Raw genomic sequence first — 20,641 nt, forward strand, 5'->3', positions numbered from 1 at the left:
GGAGTTACTCTGTTGCTGTAAGATGATATGTCGGCAGATGTTACACCCCTGCTATCCGCAAATTCATGGAGCTGTACAACTTTCTGATGTAGTGTACAAGTACAAGTACAAGTACATTCACATGCTCGTCAAATGCATACAGTAGGCCCGGATATCTCAACCGTCTGGGCACCTATAGGCTGACAAACCAGCCGGACGGTGTGCAGTGGGTTCGACGCCCGACGGCCTTTGCCGCATGTCACTCCCCATCTCTCTCTCCCTTTCCTGTTTGACTACTGTTCCCTATACAATAAAGGCATAAAAAGTCCCCAAAAAACGAATCTTAAAAAAATGCATACAGTAGTATGTGACTACGTGCACACACTCACCATGTACCAGTCAGGAGGCATGAGTGTGTGTGTGTGTGTGTGTGTGTGTGTGTGGGGTAAGACACAAATATTTTTGTCCAATAAGATGACATGTCCTTGCTTGTTTGTTACAGGATGCAGGGGTTGAGAACAGGACAAGTAGTTTTGCGGTGATCAGGCTAAAGTAGCCTGGATGGCAGCTCTGTGCTTCTGTCTTTCTATTTAGGGAAGCATCCATTATTCATCAGCCCCCCCTCCCCCAGGCAGTGCTTCAGTTCAGACCTGCCTGAGAGCCCTTTTAGCCTCTCACCTCATCTCTGGTCCTTCTCTTATCTGTTGTAGCTATCAACAGTGCCTCATCTCTCTCTCATAAGGCTTTCTGGCTTGCCTAAACTAAGGAGCATGAGAACTGGGTGAGAGAGACTCCCTGCCCTAAGCCCTTCCCTCCCACTCATTCTCTCATCCATGTGTTTTTTTTTTCCAACATCCAAAACATCCTCTCTTCCCTGTTCTCCCTTCTCACCCCTTTTCTCCCTCTAGACTGTACTGTACCTGGTCCTTAACACCTTCCTGTTAGGACTGTACCTGATTTAGACACTTCACATGGTTCTCCCCAACAGAGTACACTGTGTACTGTACAGTGGGCCGTGTTTTAACTTTTTACACTCTGGGGGTTACATTAAAACTCTGGATTTTGCAGTTTAGTGATAGTAGATATCGCACAACCATTTCACCAGCTATCGTCTAAATTAGTGAAGATAATGTATCAATACAAAGTACAAACCATGATAACTGACTGTATCATCATGAAACATTTCCTTCTCCCCCAGTGTTGTATTTTAAAGGAAAAGCTCACTTTTGCTGCTAAAAGCCCTTCATTTTGCTGACACTGTATCATACTGTACGTTGAATCGGCTTACCAGAGTATTACATCTTGAAACCCCTGACACATCAGGGTAGCAGTTCATAGTATTGACGGACATTGCATTAGAAATCAGACCGCCCCCAGTCAATATTTCCGTGAGCCAATATTTACCGGCTGTTGGCCAACTAGACTTTCAGTGATGAACACGAACATGGCAACATACATACATTGACTGGCAAGTTGCCAGTGAATATGTTTAGTCTGCCTTTCTGTTCTGTGCACTCCTGCCATATAAACATTTGTTTTTGTATGCAGTGCCCGTTCACTTTCCCTGGGACTCTTATAGCCAGGGAGCATTACATGATCATAGTCAGTGCACTGGTCAATTTGCAATTACATCAGTGCATTTAATGCAACAACAAATAAGCCACAAAGGAGCGCAGCAATAAGGTCAAGCAGTCATCTGCAGATGCACTCATATTGCATTCACCAAAATTGTATACCATATACGTCTCAAAATGACAATTCATCATCGATGCATTATGATGCCTGAGTGGCTAAAATATGTAAAGGCCCGCCTATATTTCAAAGTGATGTGTAGTGACTCCACCAATGTCATGGAGAGAGCAGTCATACAGTAACCATGTGACTTCCTTGGCATCATCATTAATGAAACGGTGGATTTGTCCAGTAAATTAGAATCTTATCGGCCCGATCAAAAAGAAAAAAATAGTTAGAGGAAACCTCGCCCCTGCTGTGTATGTACCGGTCCCGGACAGTATATGCTTCTTTTGAAAGATAATGGGAGTGGGAAGAGGGAAAGGATAAATACATAAATTAACTGGGTTCTTTGGAAGAAGGCAGTAGCAGGATGGCGATAACGAGCCACGTGTGTGATGGGAGAAGGAATCATCTTGTTATACGCTATCGCTGTTGTCAAGTCATCCTGCTTAAACCTGGAGGTCTGCTTGTTTCTGTTCTTATTGTGTGTGTGTGTGTGTGTGTGTGTGTGTGTGTGTGTGTGTGTGTGTGTGTGTGTGTGTGTGTGTGTGTGTGTGTGTGTGTGTGTGTGTGTGTGTGTGTGTGTGTGTGTGTGTGTGTGTGTGTGTGTGTGTGTGTGTGTGTGTGTGTGTGTGTGTGTGTGTGTGTGTGTGTGTGTGTGTGTGTGTGTGTGTGTGTGTGTGTGTGTGTGTGTGTGGCGCTCTCAGGTGCATTTAGCAACTTTTTTCCCACACCTTCCAACTGATCTCCCGACTTCATTGAACTGTAGTAATCTGTAGTAGAGAGCTACAGTACCTTACTGTTACTGTAGTGTACAATAGTGTCATAAGGTCTGTTGGCACTGCTTTCTGGGTCTCTGTCTACATCATCTCCTTGTCAAAACCTCCTCCCCATAATTGTTCCCACCATAGAAGATGGTGAGTTAAAGATGACTGACTTAAAGCTCCATTAAACCTTTGCCATGCCTTGATTTGTTTCTCGCACAACAATCTTATGCTGTGGTTTGGACTAGAGGTTAATCAGGGCGTTCCAGAAGGTTCTCTTCCAGAACGAAGCAAAATCTAAGACAAGGGTTTAAATAAGTAATTAAGTAAGGTATCCACAACTGTCAAATGACCCAATGCCTTCCGTACACTACAAGAGTTTGTATATTGTGGAATAATTATGAATTTGAATTAATACATAGTTCCATACTACCAGAGGGGAAATTTGTCTTGGGCACAGTGCTACAATCCTAGACTGTTACATCACATGAAAACGGAAACAAATCCTTAAACATAAAGGAGACATCTGACTATACACATTTTGCAATGACAACTACAGTATAACATCAACATAGCCTCATGGATGCTGGAACAAAAGCGGTTTGATTTGCACTTTGCCACACACGAGTGTTCTTCCTGATGTCAATGTTTCAGAGAAGAGTGCAGACTGCAGAGTCAACAATTACCGTACTTTTGTTGCTCGACAGTCTGCTCGTACAGGCAATGTATGGGCTCATATTCTTTCTTCCCGATTACCTTCATATCTGTTTTCTGCATGCTGCTTGGAAACTTACTTTTCAGTAGCTTGCGTGTGTGCCGTGTCTTTTTGCTTGTGTACGACTGTACGTATTTGCAAAGGAGTGCTTGCCTTGTGTGAGAGGTTCTTTTAGTTTTTAGTTTTACTTTGTGCAAGAGTGTCAGAGAAAGTGCTTGTGTAAGAGAGTTGAACAGAGAGTGGAAGAGCATGCATGTCTGTCATGTAATGGCCTGGAAGTGCCTTTGGAGGCATTAGCCAAATGGGGTTACAACAGCACACCTTTCTCAGTTAAGACACCACTCAGAGAGGACATGTTCTTCTACTGAGTTACATTGGTTGCACTGACTGCAGCATCATAGAAACCTTCTATCTCCATATTACAACACGCCGCATTGCAGCCCATTGTGAGCTTGTAGATCGGCTATTTTTTAAAATAGTTTGAAAGTCAGAGTAAACTCAAAACATTAAGGGATCAGTTTTCCCTTTAATTTCTTCAGTGTATTGAAGATGGAGTGCCACGATTTTTTTCCACCCTAAAACATGATCATCAGGTATTATTATAATATAAGGAGGAAGAGCTTTTACCAAAAAGTGTACAGTATTTGTTAAAATCATGCTTTTATGTGGACACGCCCACCAGTTCATTAAGTATGATTGCCTGGTTTGCCTGATGGGTGGTGATCCACCTGAACTGAAGCCGCCCGCACCGATAGTGTGGGGCTGATGTCACTATATTACTGTTTATTTCATTGGCCCGTTTGACTGTCAATGGTTCATCCTCCAGGAAGAAACCCTAAATACAAAGTTAATACACCATTACACATAAAAACGACCCCAGGGTGTCTAATGAAGTACTGTCACCTCATAGACACATGAAAAACTGGAAAAATACAAAAATTGTGGCACTCCAGACTTTTTCTTCCATTCCTTAAGTAACTATTGAACATACAGTACTTGGTGTCTTGGTTGTACCCAACAGCGACAAGTCTAGACTATGCATGCACACTTACTTACTACACTTACTGTACTTACTTACGATAAGGTAGATCTGGCAATGCAAGATAATATATTGTCAGGTTTGTGTCTTGACTGGTTTAAACTTTAACTTCAGACTTTAAATTGTTGCTGACTGCAGTGCTTTAGAATATGAAGAATGCCAGAAATGCCACTGAGCAGCTTCACTTGTTTTTCACTTGTTAACTACTGTATTCAGAGTATACGGTGTGTTATAACTTGGACTATAACCTCTCATTAGTGGGAGAACGAGACTAAAACCAGTGGCCTGAACTGACATTGCCATCATGTAGAGAGCCCCTTGCTCTCTACATGTATATATTTCATACAATCATATAATCAACAGTTATTCATTTCACTGTTTTTTTTCCCTACATTGTTTCTAATTATGCATTGGTATCGGATTGGTACTCAACCAATGATGCACAAGTTGTGGGTATCGGAATTGGTGTCAGGAAGGAGAATCACACCCGTGTGAAGTGAGTGGTGTAACTCCGTGTGGGGGTCCCCATGGGGTCCCCGGAACTTCCATACCCACAGGAACGTGCCCAGTGTGCCGGCCCGGTTCTGGCTAGGCCGCCCCACGTCCGAAACGGTTGAGAAATGACAGTTACCGTGTGGGGGTCCCCGGAACATCCAGACCCCCAGGAACGTGCCTAGGGAGCCGGGCCGGTTCCGGCGAGCCGCCCCGCGACCGAAGCAGTTGAGAAATGTGTGGGGGTCCCTTTATTGTACTGTACTGTCACTGAACTGTACTGTCACACCCGAAATCATATTGTGTGTGTGTGTGTGTGTGTGTGTGTGTGTGTGTGTGTGTGTGTGTGTGTGTGTGTGTGTGTGTGTGTGTGTGTGTGTGTGTGTGTGTGTGTGTGTGTGTGTGTGTGTGTGTGTGTGTGTGTGTGTGTGTGTGTGTGTGTGTGTGTGTGTGTGTGTGTGTGTGTGTGTGTGTGTGTGTGTGTGTGTGTGTGTGTGTGTGTGTGTGTGTGTGTGTGTGTGTGTGTGTGTGTGTGTGTGTGTGTGTGTGTGTGTGTGTGTGTGTGTGTGTGTGTGTGTGTGGCGCGGCGCGGCGCGCGCAACAGTGATAATTGGTGTCAACCAAACGCTATTTCCGTGCTCGGAGTCGGACACAGCCTGGGACACAGGGAGACAGTTCACAGAGAAGATTGTGTGCACATCTCAAAGCCTATATTTAGGCCAGGTGCTGGATGTCAGGCATCAAGGCAAACGTCAAAGAGGAGAAAACATCAGCACACTAGTTTCTAGAGCTCCGAGACTACTTTATTAAGAGGCAACAATTGCAACGTTACGACCTACAAGTTCTTCATCAGGCAAATATTACCCGGGGACACACACAAAGCTCCGTATAGGACTGGTTGCACCACTCAAAAAGGGCGTTGGTACAGAGGGTAGTATAATATGCAGTAAAATTACATATCACTTTTTGTGTTTATTGTGTATAGTAATGATTGCGCTGCCCTGTAGTTGCACAATCATTATTGCGATGTCGGATGCCTGCTGCTGTGTGGATTCCGCTCTCTTTGCCTGCCATTTTACTAACTACAGTAAATACTTTGCCAGATACAAAGTGTCACTGACTTGCATCAACTTACTGACCAATAGTCTATTATATTTGACTGCACCTCAATTATTTATGAATAATTCCAACCACAGACAGATAAGGATGTACCGCGCAGACAGGACGCACACGCACGCACACACACACACGCGCACGTACGTCACTACAGTAAAGCAGACTAATAACCATGTCGTTAAGAATAAAACCAAGTTACTGATCCTTTAGCAAATACGGAAATAAAGTACCTCTTTGGTTTGAACTGTGAAGAATGTTTCTAACGTTATATTCCCAAAAATAAATATCCATTGAACTGTGTAGGCACTTCGAGCCTCATTCATTGTTTATTTTGCATAGACATTATTAATTTGTTATCCTGACCCAAACAAATATTTTCTGTTTAGACAATAACACTAGACACTCAAAACGCCAATAATTGGAATTTAGAGAACACTTATTTTAATGAAGAGAAATATCACTTTCGCTATACCCCCTTGGTGATGACTGATACTTTATATCTGTCTCCTTACCTGGGAATGCTCTCGTGAATTAATTTCCCCCATAGTGTGAATTGCTATATCAAGGTAAATGCTCTAGTGTCGGAATGGGGTTGTGTCAGGTGACCTCGATCATCATCATGTGTGTCCCCTCATGTGACTGCCTGGATGGCTGGATAGTTGTAGACATCTTGTTTAGCAAAGAAAATATCATGGGGGTGTGGGACATAGCTGGCTAGCTAACACCTATCTTAGAAGTAAATAGGCCATGCATCATGTGATCCACAGACCAGGGCAAAGATTAGCCTTGCAATTTGAGTCTTTATGATGCATACAGTCTATAAGGGCACTGTTTGTTTATTTTTTGTTAGATGGAGTGGACCGGCTAGGCTGTCGTGAATATACCTAAACCACATTAGCTGTAGTAATCTTTTCCTCTGGAGAGTTTGTGAAACTTAGGGAAGACGAAAGAGAGAGAAAGGGGAGTGAGTGAACTGGCTGAGTGGATTGGCGTGAGCCCCTGCTGCCTTTTAATGTCTTTAAAAGCTTCTTCGCGGTGGTGCTGCTCAGCGTTTCACCAGCCCAGCCATTCATCTCCTCTACAGTCTATTCCAAGCTCAATGAAAAATGACTGGCAGTGGCACTGAATAACATACAGATTTAATATCATAACTTATAGACATTTTTACCTATTGACATTGTTCAATTTGACTGCGTATCATCCTCTCAACATCTGGCTTTCAGACATGACATCATGTGGCCTATGGACTTTTAATGTTTTCATGCTCCTCCAAATATCAACAACCCCCCCCCCCCATCCCTCCACTCGTGCCGTCATTTGGAGGACATGTCTATGGACTTTCAATGTTTGCTTTAAGCAGTGATGTCATGTGGCAGCCACAGTGAGCAACCCTCACTTCATACAAGTTTTATTTTTAAATATAAACGGCTTTTGTCCCCACACGTCTCAAGATTTGCCATTGACCACGGTAATAGAATTCCGAGTAGTTATAGTAACCGTTGCTTTATTTGTAAAATTGCCTGTGGCTATTCTTATTATGAAGTCCTGAAGAATAGGTTAACTTACCTCTGAAACCAGTTTTTGAGTTTGTCTGCTGTATGGATTGGATGCCAACAATAATACTATATTGTAAATCGTAGAAGAATAACTTAAACTGCACTTTGTTGTCACAAGGCGGCTGTGGCTCAGGAGGTCGTCCAATGATCGCTGGGTCGGCGGTTCGAATTCCGGCTTCTCCTGTCCACATGTCGAAGTGTCCTTGGGCAAGACACTGAACCCTACATTGCCTCCAATGAGTCGGTCGGTGTGAGCTTGCCACCATTGGTGTGTGAATGTGGGAAGTGAGGACGCTGGCGTCGACTGTTCGCCGCTTCACCTCCCAATGTATGAATGAATGAACCATTGTAAAGCGCTTTGAGCACTTGGAAAAGTTTATAAAAGAGTGTAAAGGACTGGGTGAACCTCAAAATAAGAATGGGAGAGAACATCATAAGCTGCTGATCACACGTTTTCATATGATGGGAAGACTAATCTCCGGATGGTGGCTGCCTACCTGTTTACAACGTGGCTCACCAGCTGTTTGTTCTGTGTGTTTGTGCCCTCAGCCCGAGATGCAGACGAGCGAGAGAAGTGGATCCACGCCTTAGAGGGGACTATCCTCCGTCACACCCTCCAGCTCAGGGTAGGCCTGTCTCAACTATTGCATAAATCGCCTCATCGCAAAGTATTCTACCCAATCGCAATTATGTTTGCTGCAGTATCTTCTCCATTCATCTGTATAAAGACAGCTGGGTGAAATTAACAGACATTTCATATTTCCATCATTATTTACGCATCGTTGTCCACACACTTTAAACTCGTCATCCCAATTCACTAATGGGGACGCCAAATTATCACAAATAATGAAATATGCTTATATTATGGATTTAAAAAAACAGTGAAAATAGCAGATCTGCGATGCATTACTGAGATACATTGCTTTTTATTTGGAAAGTACTATATTAAGGATATGACTGTTTTGGCCATTTGATTATTGTTGGTACTGGTAATTGTCAGTCAGTGCAGTGATTTCAGAGAAGTTCTGCATAGAAGTTCTGCCCTATGCAACTTTAATTTACAAATTAAATAATTAATCGCCATTATTTGTATGCTAATTAATCATCAACTAAAATCAACACATGATTGTGACAGTCCTAGCTCATGGTGATACACCCTACAGTACTTCACCGTGTGTGTGTGTGTGTGTGTGTGTGTGTGTGTGTGTGTGTGTGTCTGTACTTTAAAGCAATTAAAGTAGAGGCACTGAAAGTGACATGTATCAAATGGGGTTTAATGTTTCAGGTAAGAAAGACATGTTTTAGGAACACAGATGTTGACATGGTCTGAAAGTTTGGGTGCTGAGGATGATACACTTGGGGTTTGCTGGTGATAAAGACTTATTCATTTTTCGAGAAATGACATTTTTGTTTCTTCCGTCTACTGATTTGTCCTTCATTTTGTGCACCCACAACATTTTATTTATTAAAATGATAAGTTCGGAAGAGCGGCCACATGTTTTATTAGCCTGAGCGTGCACAGAGACATTCCCATTGCTCCCTCCAGTTGTTATTGCTACCTTATGTTCTGCTCTCCCTCTGTAACCGAGCCTCCCACTCCTTCCTTTCACCCCTTACTGCATTCAGGTCTAGTCTTCCTCTCTCATTCTCAAAATTGTCCCTTTCCCTTTGCATAAACGGCCCTTTCACCTCACCCCCCCCCCCCCCCCCGCTTCTTTCTTTCCCCCTTGTAACAAATCTTGCTGACAGGCTGCGTGTGTCTGGTTGCTTGAAATTATGCACACACACATACACACAATGTACAGTACATTAACATACTGCTGTCATAGCATCATATGACCACAGTAGCCAATGAAAGTACTGCTTACTCAACCAAGCCAGACATCTGGCCTCTGTGTTTCAGCCTATCAGGGCAGCTGTTGATGTCAGCACTGGCTGCTGCTTTGTGTTTTTTTTTTCTCCCCACACTGCCTGCGTGAGAGGAAGTGCGCGTTTCCTGCCAGGGGAGGGTCCAGGATTAGCTGGGCTTCGTCTACCCTCATACCAATGCTCAGCTGATGCTGCTGTAGAGAATAATTTAGCCAGACCAAGCTAGCCAGCTAGCTTTCAATCTGAATGCTTTCTTGTAATTACTTTGGTGTCGAATTATATCAGCAGCAGACCGCAAATAGGAAAAGGAGTAGTGCTTATTAGTCACTTTCTGGCTCCATTTGGGAGGACAGAAGAGAGGAGTTAGAAAGTGGCATCACAGCGTGTATTGGTTGCTGTAGGGAAGGGAAAAGCAAAGAACACAAGGACAGAGAAAGGGGGAAGATCCAGTGTCAAGCTCAGGGGCTCGGCCTGGTGGGATACAGAGGCAGAGATCAATGAGGCATGTCCATCCGAGCAAAGCGCATTGTGAGTAAAACACACACACACAACAACTCACTCATTGACACCACTGCACCACCGTAGCTGGGAGAACATAGCGGCTGCAGCCTGCATTGCACCGCTGGGGACAGCGACATTCTAAAGTGGGTCACACTGCACTGGAAAGACAAATAGAAAGGAACGTGGAGGTAAAGTACTTGTGTTGTTTAAAGGAGGACGGTGTGTCTGTGGTGCCTCTGTGAGCATTTTGTGTTTGTAAGACTTAGCAAGCTTGTTTAAACAGTCTTACTGGACAGTGTCCAAGGGTACGAATGTAGACTTATCACTGCTTTGGGCTGTTTCAGTAAAGAAGGGAGGGTCAGGAAAATGTGACAGAGTGGCTGTTTTTAACCCACGCCCGTTCTCTGACATTCTGTTTCCAAGTTAGTCTGGTCAGCCGGAAAAAGAACTTCTGTGTTACAGATGTTGACATAAGAGTTATATTGTTTGCTACATAATAACAGGGATGCTTTCTGTCCATGATCCCCTTTGTCAACTTGACTACCTTTAACCGTGCCAATTTCATCATCCTTCTGTGGTTTTGGGGCATAATCTGTAATGGTTTGTCTTCAACCATTGATGTCTCCTGAACACAATAACGACTCAACTTTAACAGGTTTACAGGTGTAAAAAAAAAGTGGGTGAGATTAGTTGGCCGAATGGCCATACAATGCTTCTAGTGCAAGTGGAGAAACAGCAGAATAGAACCATTGTCTCTTGTGTAGGTGAGACATCACATACTTGCTGCTAGCATGTATCGTGTTGTGTATTAGTGCCAGTGCAGCAGCGGAGCACAACCACAGTCATGATCATCAGGTACTATGATTATACAAATTTATTGGGTTTTTTGTACAGAAAGTGTTAAAATTACAGAAAAAATAACAGAAAAAGTACAAAAATCACGGCACTCCATCTTTAAACTGAGACTCTGACTGACACCCCGGCACTGACACCAACCAAACTGCTACACAATGCAGTTTCACGAAAGTGTGAACTTTCTCACTCACACACACACACACACACACACACACACACACACACACACACACACACACACACACACACACACACAGGCCAATACTGCTTTCTACATCAGCTGTATTTAGTTTACTTTTATTTTTTACTCAGGCACCTGAGCACCCAGCTGTTGGCCTGTACTTAACTGCAGTTACACTGACAATGAAAGCAAAGGACACCTTTGATCCTTAGAGGAAGTTTAGACCATTCGGCTTGTCAGTCAGTAAGCTAATTTAGACTTTGTTCTCTATAAAGTTACCAACCTCCCACTGTTAAACTGCTGTTGCCGGGGTCGTTTTCGTTTGTTGATGGCTTTTCTTCACAGTAGAGAGAAAGAACCCTTCCACCTCCAGACACAGCATGACTCCCCACCGTGGTAAAGTTAAAGAAGCAGTAGCGCTCAGAAAGGTTAAGTGGTCTCAGTTTCAAACCCAACCAGGCATTAGCTGATTAATGTCATCTGCTGTACTTTGCAGTGTTCTCTCTGCTTTTTCCATTTCTGCAGTGATATTTTGTGTTGTACTGTAGTCACTGTTATGCAGTGAGAACTGTTGTTGACCCTGGCTCTGCACTGTGCCGTTGGATGGATACTTTTTATCGTCTTGTTGAATATATATATACGTCTTGCTGTACCGTATATAGAAGTTGCTTTTTCTTCTCATTGTCAGATATAGGTTTATTTTCTTCAGGGAAAGCAGTATCTAAGCATTTAGTAAATGTCTGAATGACAGCATTTGCTAAATGGCCAAATTATAATTTGCAAATGATGACAGATGTCTGTACAGGAAATAGGCTAGTATATTAACAGGAATAATAATAAGATTATGTAGCACACATCGAAACAAGTTAGAAAGTGCTTAATACATACAACTGAAGAATATTGTTTTGTGTGCGGCTGTGAGTGCAGTGTGTTTGTTGCAGCTGTTTTGGGATAGAGCTTATATAAGGTTAACTAATTGACAGAATGGACAAAACCCCCTTTCTCTCATGTGAAGAATGTCCAATGGTTCTCTTTTACTGTGTTAATTCTCTTTAGCCAAGGCTTTCTTGATTCAGTTGTGCTGAAGCCTGAAATGCGCTGACCTCTAGTTAGGCAGGCAGGCAGACCTGTCCTTTTATGTAGGCTAGCCTTTAAACAATGCTAGTTGAACTATTCATATTAGCCCCTGCTACCATGCTTTGCTGGAAGATTCTCCTAAACTGTTGATGTTTCTGTCCACCATTTTGTGTAACACTTTAAAGCCTACCTGGCTAGGAGTTAACAGACAAATGGACAGGTCTATGTATATCCTCAGTATGGGGGGAAAAAACACAATTTCTGACGTGTCTGTCACAAATCCTTCATCTGGATTTGTTTTGTTTTGAATTCTACTACTTTTATAATTTTCTTATGGTTTTAGATATGACAAGATTATGACAAGGTGTGGTAACATTCTGGCATTTTGTTTCTGTCCATCTCCAGGAGGCAGAGACTGGATTTGTCCCTAGCGTTCAAGACTTTGACAAGAAGCTTGCCGAAGCTGATGCCTACTTGCAGATTTTGATCGACCAGTTAAAGGTGAGAAATGTTTTACTGGGCAGGTGACTTCACAGCTAACACAAGCAGTTCGTGTCAGAGAACAAAGCAAATTTTAATTGTTTTAATAGATCAGTTTGTAAACTCCATGATCAGGGCATACCGTGTGTACACTTTTCAGCCTAAGTAATAATACTACTACTACTACTACTACTATGGAAGTTGAATCAATCACTTATACCCTATTTTATACTTGTGCAAAAATAGCCAATGTACAAGCTCACATAGTGTCGCAATGCTATTTTTGTGAAGTTGTTTCGTGAAAAAGGTTGCAAATTCTTGAAAAAATGTGTCAAGATTGTTTAAAAAAAGATGGACAACGGCCCAACATGTTAAATTTGGTTTTAATTTGGTTAACCACAAACTTTTAGACTTATCGGCATCTTACCACATGCATCTTGTCACATTCAGGCTGAAACCCTGAACCTAGTGTGATCCCATTACTTTCATCTTCCCATCCATTTCCACTGGCCACCCTCTGATAGTGGTAGAGGTGCCATAACAATAACTTGCAGATTTACAAATTCACTTTTACAACCGGACATGAAGTACACATCAGGAAAACAAATGTGACTAATCTTAATGGCTACTCCTTCTCATTCTGTGTCTATCGCCTGGGTAAAAATACGGCCAGTAATTGCCACCATATGATCTCTATGCCATGTTGCTGTCTGCACATAATTTTCAATGCGTGTTTCACTGCCCCCTTGCCCATTAACAGCTCATATTCCATCTCACCTTTATCATTCTCTCTCTCTCTCTCTCTGTCACACAGCTCTTTGATGAGAAGATCAAGGACTGTAAGGAGGATGAGTCACGCAGAGTGAGTAGCACCACTCCTGATCTTGTCCATGCATTGTTGGAACTGTGGCCTTTTGTTCTAACAATGGCTGACAGCAGGCAGATAATAGATTGTGCCATAACAGATAGAGCCATGTATCTAATACGCAGCTAAATCATTGGCGTTAATTCATCCATTTCCTTACACAGATATAAATCAAGGCCCCCTTTACATGAGAATGGTGTCCATAGAAAACGTAAAAATAAAGTTTAGTTTGCAGGGTCCGTTTAGATAACAGCGTTTTCGGGGGTTGAAAACGTAACAAAGTGAAAACTCCTTCCAGAGTGGACATTTTTGAAAACGCTGTCTCCTCCTGTCTCCACGTGAATGTGCCAAACTGTGAATTTGCAAAACATTTGACATCATGGCTCACGTGGGCTTAAGACCTCTACATAGTCCGTTTTGTTCCTTGCGTGGGGGAGTCAAACGGACACAAAAAACACAAGCTTATTTTATACATAGTCTCTTACGTCTATTATAATCTTTAATGTGCAAGCATCTACTCGCCCACTAGATGGCAGCTGTTACACCCCCTGGCACCTGCAGTTGGTCTATTTTATTACATGCGAATGAGATGCGTCAAATATGTTTGGATTGTATAAACTGTACTGAAGGAAGCCGCTAGTGAATGATCAACAGCAACGGAAAATATGGTTTGTTGGTCGCGTCTGTAAACTGCCAAATGGAAGCATAGGATTAGGAGACACTAATCTCATCTGAAAAGCAATGGGGGCGGCCCATTCTTTAGGCGGCCCATTGCCCACTGGACATAACGTCAGTCCAGGCCTGATAATCACAGACGAGTTTGCAAAGCAGTGCTTCGAACGCTGATGTCATGTTGTCCTGTTTAACTTCCAATGTGATATATCCAATCCATGCCGATCGTGTTTACATTTACAACTCAATGTGCCGGCGGAAGTGTTGTCCTCTTTCAAGAGGGGTCGAGCAGAGGAGGAAAAGCCTTCTTGCTCTCTGCTGCCTCCAGGTGGGCAGGGTGTCCTCGTCGCAAGGTTCGCAACGCAAGCAATATGGTTGCGTAGGCTCGGGATCAGATCTCAACCCGACAGAACGAGACGGATCTCGTAACTGACGTGACGCAAGGGAGAAATCTCTCTCACCCTCCGTTGCGTATGTATTCTTGCGATTATGATTACGTTCGACTCTGCAAGGCACTTTACTCACAACACTTATGTTTATTACATATTGATGCAGAGCCGGCCCGTAGGCGATTTGGAGTTCCTAGAATGAGCAAGTGCCCCCTCGCCCGCTCAACGCTCATCCTACGAATACAAATGTAGCGACTAGCGATGGTGAATGTAAACAAAAAGCCTTGTGATATGGAAAGGAAAGGTACTATGTTTACCCAGGGTAACTGGACTAAGCTCAATAACTTGTTTACAGCCAGGCCCTGCTCATAGAACATTTCATGGTAGAGGTTCAATGCCTTGTCCAAGGGCACTTCAGCGGTGGTAATTTTAACGTGCCGGTCCGGGGATACGAACTAGCGACCTTCCGATATCAAGACCGCTCTGCAAACCGTTCGGCCACCGCTGCAACAGAAACGTGTTCTAGTACATGTGTGTCTGGTTTATGTGGCAGTCCGTCACCACCACCTAGCGATCTGGCATGCACATTACAGCGTTTTCATTCACTGTTGCGTCTCCGTGTAAAGGCTGAATCAAAAATGAGAACGAACGGGACTTTGTCATTTTCTCTGGAGACCGTTGCCGTCTAAAAGTGGCCTAACATTTTCTGCCATTTTCTGCTTTTCACCGTATGAAAACCTATTCTCCCCCTGCTTATTCTGGTGTTCACTGCCATTGACGAGTATACTCATCAATTTAAATCCACCTGTTGTCTGCCATTGACAAGTATATTTGTTAATATTACTATATACCAGTAAGACGCGCAAACGCGGGAAGCGAACGCAGCTGAGACCCTGCAGATCATGTCTGTCTGTCTGTCTGTCTGTCTGTCTGTCTGTCTGTCTGTGTGTCTGTCCCGCTGTTACTGTATATGTGGACCTGGCCCCTTTTGTGCCCATATATGGAGCTGAGTGGACCTGGCCCCTTTTGTGCCCATATATGGAGCTGAGTGATTGCTGATGCAACACACTCCATATTTGGATAGCGGGACAGACACACAGACAGACAGACAAACAGACACACACACAGACAGACAGACATGATCTGCTAGGTCTCATAGTAAGTGCTCACTGCGTTCGCAATTAATGTTTTTTATTGATTAAGTTAGATCACGCTCGTATGCATCATATGAAAGCCTCTGGGTAGGCGATCGAGTAAATAGGCAATGAACCGGAAACAAAACATTACTCACGCTGGCCGATAACTAAATCACTGATCACGGTTACAAAATGGATGTTTTGGGTGATTAAAAAGGACAATGAATAGCCGGTTTTCACTTCCGGTTCACGGGTCGTGGGTTTTTCTCCTTCAAAAGAAGAGCTGAGAATGAAAAGATTGTGGCAGAGGCGAAAGAATGTATGAATTAATACCTGGCAGGAGCACTAAGAGATTTACTGTGTGCTGAGTCAGACAAAGGTCATACCCACTAATTTAAATCTCTTTTACAGTATGAAAGAGATTATGTAAGTTAGTGAGCATTAACTTATATTGTCACACCACAGGTGTGAAATTATTCATACATGCTCCCATCATTCCCAGGACTTTTGATTGATTGAATACCTTATTAACAGTTTGCAAATAGTGCAGTGGTGCGATTATGAAATGATGCTAGAAGGATAAGACAAAAAGCTTCAAGGACTTCCATTGTGGTCCTGTAACGCTATTGAATGCATTTTTGTGAGCATGATGTGAAATTGTGAGGGGGACAGAAAAACAAACAAACAGTTTTACTTGGAACATCCTATTTGCACTTCTTCTGTTCTGGTCTGCCTAATATCACTTCAGCCTATCCAGTTCCTTGTCAGGCAGTTTCACAGAAACTGAAGAAAAAGCTGCCATGTGATTTCATTTCCTCAATGACTGGCACTGATGTTTATCTGGTATCCTAGTTTATTTTATTTATGTGACAAATTAGTACCGTAGTTTGTCGACTAGGGTTCATTCCATTGAGTCTGATCCTGCCCAAATTGTATTATAACCATTGCTATTGTGATTCTTTTTTTTCCCCAGAAAATTGAAAATTTGAAGGAGACCACTTGTGTAAGTTGAAACTTTTAAAAAGCTTTTAAAGCCTTTTTTTCTTCCGAGTATGTGCATGGGTGTGTAACTCATTTTCCTCTTCTTTTTTCAGAGTATGGTAGAGTCCATCAAGCACTGTATTGTATTGCTGCAAATTGCCAAGGTAAACGCGTGGTCAAAGCATGCTTTATTTTGTTTTTATTATTATTATTATTTATTATTATTATTTTGTTTGATGTTGGCACTTTCATTGCATCATGCTTGTGAGGTCATGCCACTGTGCACTGTATGTTAACATCTGTCTAACTCCCCAACTTGAAGTAGCTAGCTTCTTAGATGGGCTGGTGTTTGATGAGGGTTATGGGTGCTGTGCTCCCAGTATTAATTTCATCACATGGCTCAACCATTACTTTCAGATGAAGTGGGAGGAAGTGGTGCAATCATTTCTGCTTTATGTGGTGGTTAGGTGAGACTTTGCTTAAAGTTACAATTCAGGACTTCAATTATTAAAATGTTATTTTAACCAATCTGTATAAAAAATATTAAAACAATAGTACAATAATATAGTACAACGGTTGAATGTGGCCTCCCTACTCCTCCATTGCTAAATTTAGACCCTGGTGTCCGTTAGGAGTCAGACACCAACTAGCATCATGGCGCACCGTATTGAACACTACATCAGCTGCCATCTTTATTGTAGTTCAGACATTGTAGCCATTACCTCTCTCCATTGTGTGAGACAAAAATCCTATGGATTGTAGCTTTAAAGCAGACGTCCACTCACCAAAAAAAACTACTGGGGTTATTTTGTTGAATATGTATAATTATAAATATTCAGCTTGTATTTATATTCTGATGGAACTTGTGAATTTTGCAATGTGATGAAAGAAATGCCACACTGGGTAATGGGCTGCGTGTTACTAATGAATTGATTGAAGTGTTTTATGTTCCAGAGAGGGGTAGACCTCACTGGCATTCTTCACTTGGAATGTGGTTTTCACTTTCCTGTTGGCTTTTAATAGGTCTTACAGACTTACAATGTTTGAGAGTATGTGCATAAACTGGTAGCACCGTTATGAGTTAAGGGATGACCCGTCCTCTACAAATAGCCTAACATTTTCTTCTCAAAATTTTAAGGATCAAAGTAACGAACAGCAACACGCAAACGGACTTATAGTAAGTTTGACGTTCTCTGCCTATGAAAACAGCTGGAATCAACCAAACCTCTGTCCTTTTCTGCTTTAATTGACTCTTCACTGTTGAAAAGGAGATCAATCAGACGTTTATTAGTTTAGTGCATGCTATCTAATTTGGTGATAAGCATTATCTGTAGTACACCTCTCTTCTGCCACCACTACCCCCTTTTAATCAAATATTTCCTGCTTTTCAACTTGGCCTTGTAATTTCTCTAACTGGGAGTGGTTTTCTACTATACTTCACACAGTCTGTGTGTGCTGTATGAGTGTATGTATTGGCCAGAATGTGCATGTGCTTGTTGCAGAATACTAGGTAATTCATTTTACTCTGAGAGTGTACAAATGTAACCAAATAGACCCGTAAGGGTCAATTTTGTTACACTCAGAGTAACAAATGTATAAATGAACACTGAGGTGTTTGTGTGGGAGCGAGTGTTACAGTACACATACACCTACCTAATTAGAGTAATCTAATTCACCATTGATTTATCCATGTACAACGAGGGCTGATTATTATTGAACCATCAAGGACTAATAGATGTCAGGCCACGTAGAGAGCTGTTTACTGAGTCGACTAGCTTCCTGCTTTAACATAATGTAAAGCAGCAATTTAGGCCTCCAGGGCTCTTATACAGCAGACATAATCTCACAGACATTAGTATTATGTATTATTAATAGGACATATGTGCTTCACATAATCTAGCCTTCTCGCTACATGCATCTTGCCAGATAAACGTAATGGCTTGTGTGCATGGTCACACTTTGCTTTTAAAGGGTAAGGCCACTTTTATAGAGGTTTGCGTTGTGTAGTTGCCACTTGCCATGATGTAACTCCAAATGTAGAAAATAAATAAATAATAATTGCTCTAGTGTTTAGAAATTGATAATTCAAAATATGCTCCTCATTGACTTACATTGTACACTGAACAGCTCTCAAAGTCACTCTTTTAGTACGTAAAAAACACAAACAAAGTTGATTCAGACAATATAGAGCATCACCAATGCTTTCTTTATAAAAATGTTAATTTCCTGTTGAATTTACTATTCGAACATCTGGATCCGGATTCACGGATCCAGTCCTGGTTTTCTTCCTAATAAAACTGGCTAAATCAACAGGAAGTTAAAAAGAATTGAGTGGTGCACCCACTCCATTACACAGCTACGGTATGTGTAATGGACACAAACTTAGTTTGTGTTTGTTTACATTCTAAAAGAGTGACTTTGAGAGCTGTTTCAGTGTACAATGTAAATCAATGAGGAGCATATTTTGAATGATCAATTTCTAATCACTGGAGACATTTTTTTTTAATTTCTTGTCCCCATTTGTAGTTATATCATGGCAAGGTAACTACACAACCCAAACCTCTACAACAGTGGTCTTACCCTTTAAGTATAAAGGGGAATATTTTCTGGTCCCCATAGAAGGGGACATTACTTTTACTGCTTCACCCAGCAGATGACTGCTCATGGGCAGCTTCTAGAATCTAGGGGTTAAACGTCTTGCATAAGGGACATTTCGACACAGACGGTGAGCCACGAGTCCATTCCCAGACAGCCTCTTTAACCACTCAGCTACGGCCGGCCTACAGTGCAGACATTAGAGTGAAGTCACCGTTGACCTTACAGTTATTAGTAGACCTCAATTTTAAAATGGGTGGTGTGCTTGACTGGTTGTGTCAAGTACAGTGGCACCAATGGCACCAATATGTGTGGTCATTAGGAAAAATGTACCGGTACTTAGAACAAGCACATGTCATTTCAGCTGGATACTTGTCTGTCCTAATAATGTACTGTTCTGTAAAAGGCCCAGGTCCCCTGTGTTATTTTACGGTCGTTAATTGTTGCATTAATATTACATTCAGTAAAGTAAATCCATTGGTCAGTAACCATTGCTTACAGCGGTCTAAAAGCTGAATCCCATTCCCTCTTTCCTGCATCATTGCTCTCCTGCTATTGGTTTAATCAACAAACCTTCGCTCTGGTCCCACCATGACAATGCAATAGTCCTCTAATTGGCTATTATTAGGAGCTATTGTCTTACTTTCCTCGAGGCATGTGAATAAGAGGAAGGTGGGTAGAGGAGATGGAAGAAAGCACAGTGGGTGGGTAGGGGGTATAAATGGAAAAGTAAAAAAGACATCATACCCCACACTTTCTTCTGAGCTGAGATTTAGCAATTTGCACCAAGTCACTGCATGTTCTTTCCCACGTCTAATCATATTTATCTCTGGTGATTGTTACGACGTTATGACAGTTTCCCTAGGCACACAGACGGATACTACGCCTCAAATTAAATCATTACTCATTTGTCACATTTGAATGTTAGATGTTTCATTCTATACTGTATGTCCCTCAGGCAGGGCCAGCTTGTGCTTCTGGAAACTGTCTTACTGCCGGGCGATCACACTACATTACTTTCTCACGTCATTCCTATTGTTCTTTGCTTGTCTTCATCTTTCACACAGCATGCTGATCACAGGTTTCTGCAGGTTTACTGCCCTTTGGCTGCTTTCTAGGATCTCACCTTGGTATTTCTAAAGGCTGTTTTTGCATGGCCTGCCAGCATGGCGTCCGTCAGGACCTGATTGAAGGAGGCTGTTCTTGTGCTTTTTCTGACTGACTGTATTCTCTGTTTACTCGCATTGATCTGTTATGGAATATGCCATGATCCATTTTTTCGTAAAAAAAAGAAAAAATATATACCGGTGTATATATATTTGACAAAGAATACATTTGGTGTTAGTCTAAAATATTACATTTCCCCCCATCTTAAGCACTTGCAGAGTATTCCTATATACTATACCTACACTGTAGTTTAATACACAAAGTACCGGTAAAGGGTTATCAACAAAATATGTCTGATAATGGGTCAATATGATGTTTTTATGGTGATAATAAATCCTGTTTGCATAGCCTTGCATCCATCCACTGCTTGGAAGTACAGTTGTACCAGAACTCCAGTCCTAACGGGGTCGTCATAGAGGTCGATATGTTTTCCCATGTTGGATCATATTGTTTACAGAGGTCCCATCATTGAATCAAT

The 20,641-nt window shown here is 42.1% G+C and overlaps 1 protein-coding gene across 3 annotated transcripts in view; it reads left to right on the forward strand.

Moving 5' to 3' along the window:
• The window catches only part of osbpl9 (oxysterol binding protein-like 9), a 39,298-nt gene that overhangs the window by 7,372 nt on the left and 11,285 nt on the right, over positions 1–20,641 (forward strand). The window contains exons 4-9 of one of the 3 annotated variants that reach the window (XM_080770845.1): positions 7,945–8,021; positions 12,284–12,379; positions 13,173–13,220; positions 16,394–16,423; positions 16,515–16,565; positions 17,540–17,578. In XM_080770845.1, coding sequence (XP_080626971.1) covers positions 7,945–8,021; positions 12,284–12,379; positions 13,173–13,220; positions 16,394–16,423; positions 16,515–16,565; positions 17,540–17,578 — 341 coding nt within the window. Of the gene's footprint in view, positions 1–7,944; positions 8,022–9,410; positions 9,793–12,283; positions 12,380–13,172; positions 13,221–16,393; positions 16,424–16,514; positions 16,566–17,539; positions 17,579–20,641 lie in introns of those variants that run through there. The other 2 variants (XM_080770847.1, XM_080770846.1) reach the window with 2 other exon arrangements.

The sequence above is a fragment of the Protomyctophum bolini genome (assembly GCF_963924005.1).
Source record: "Protomyctophum bolini genome assembly, chromosome: 8".
NCBI classification, from domain to species: Eukaryota; Metazoa; Chordata; class Actinopteri; order Myctophiformes; family Myctophidae; genus Protomyctophum; species Protomyctophum bolini.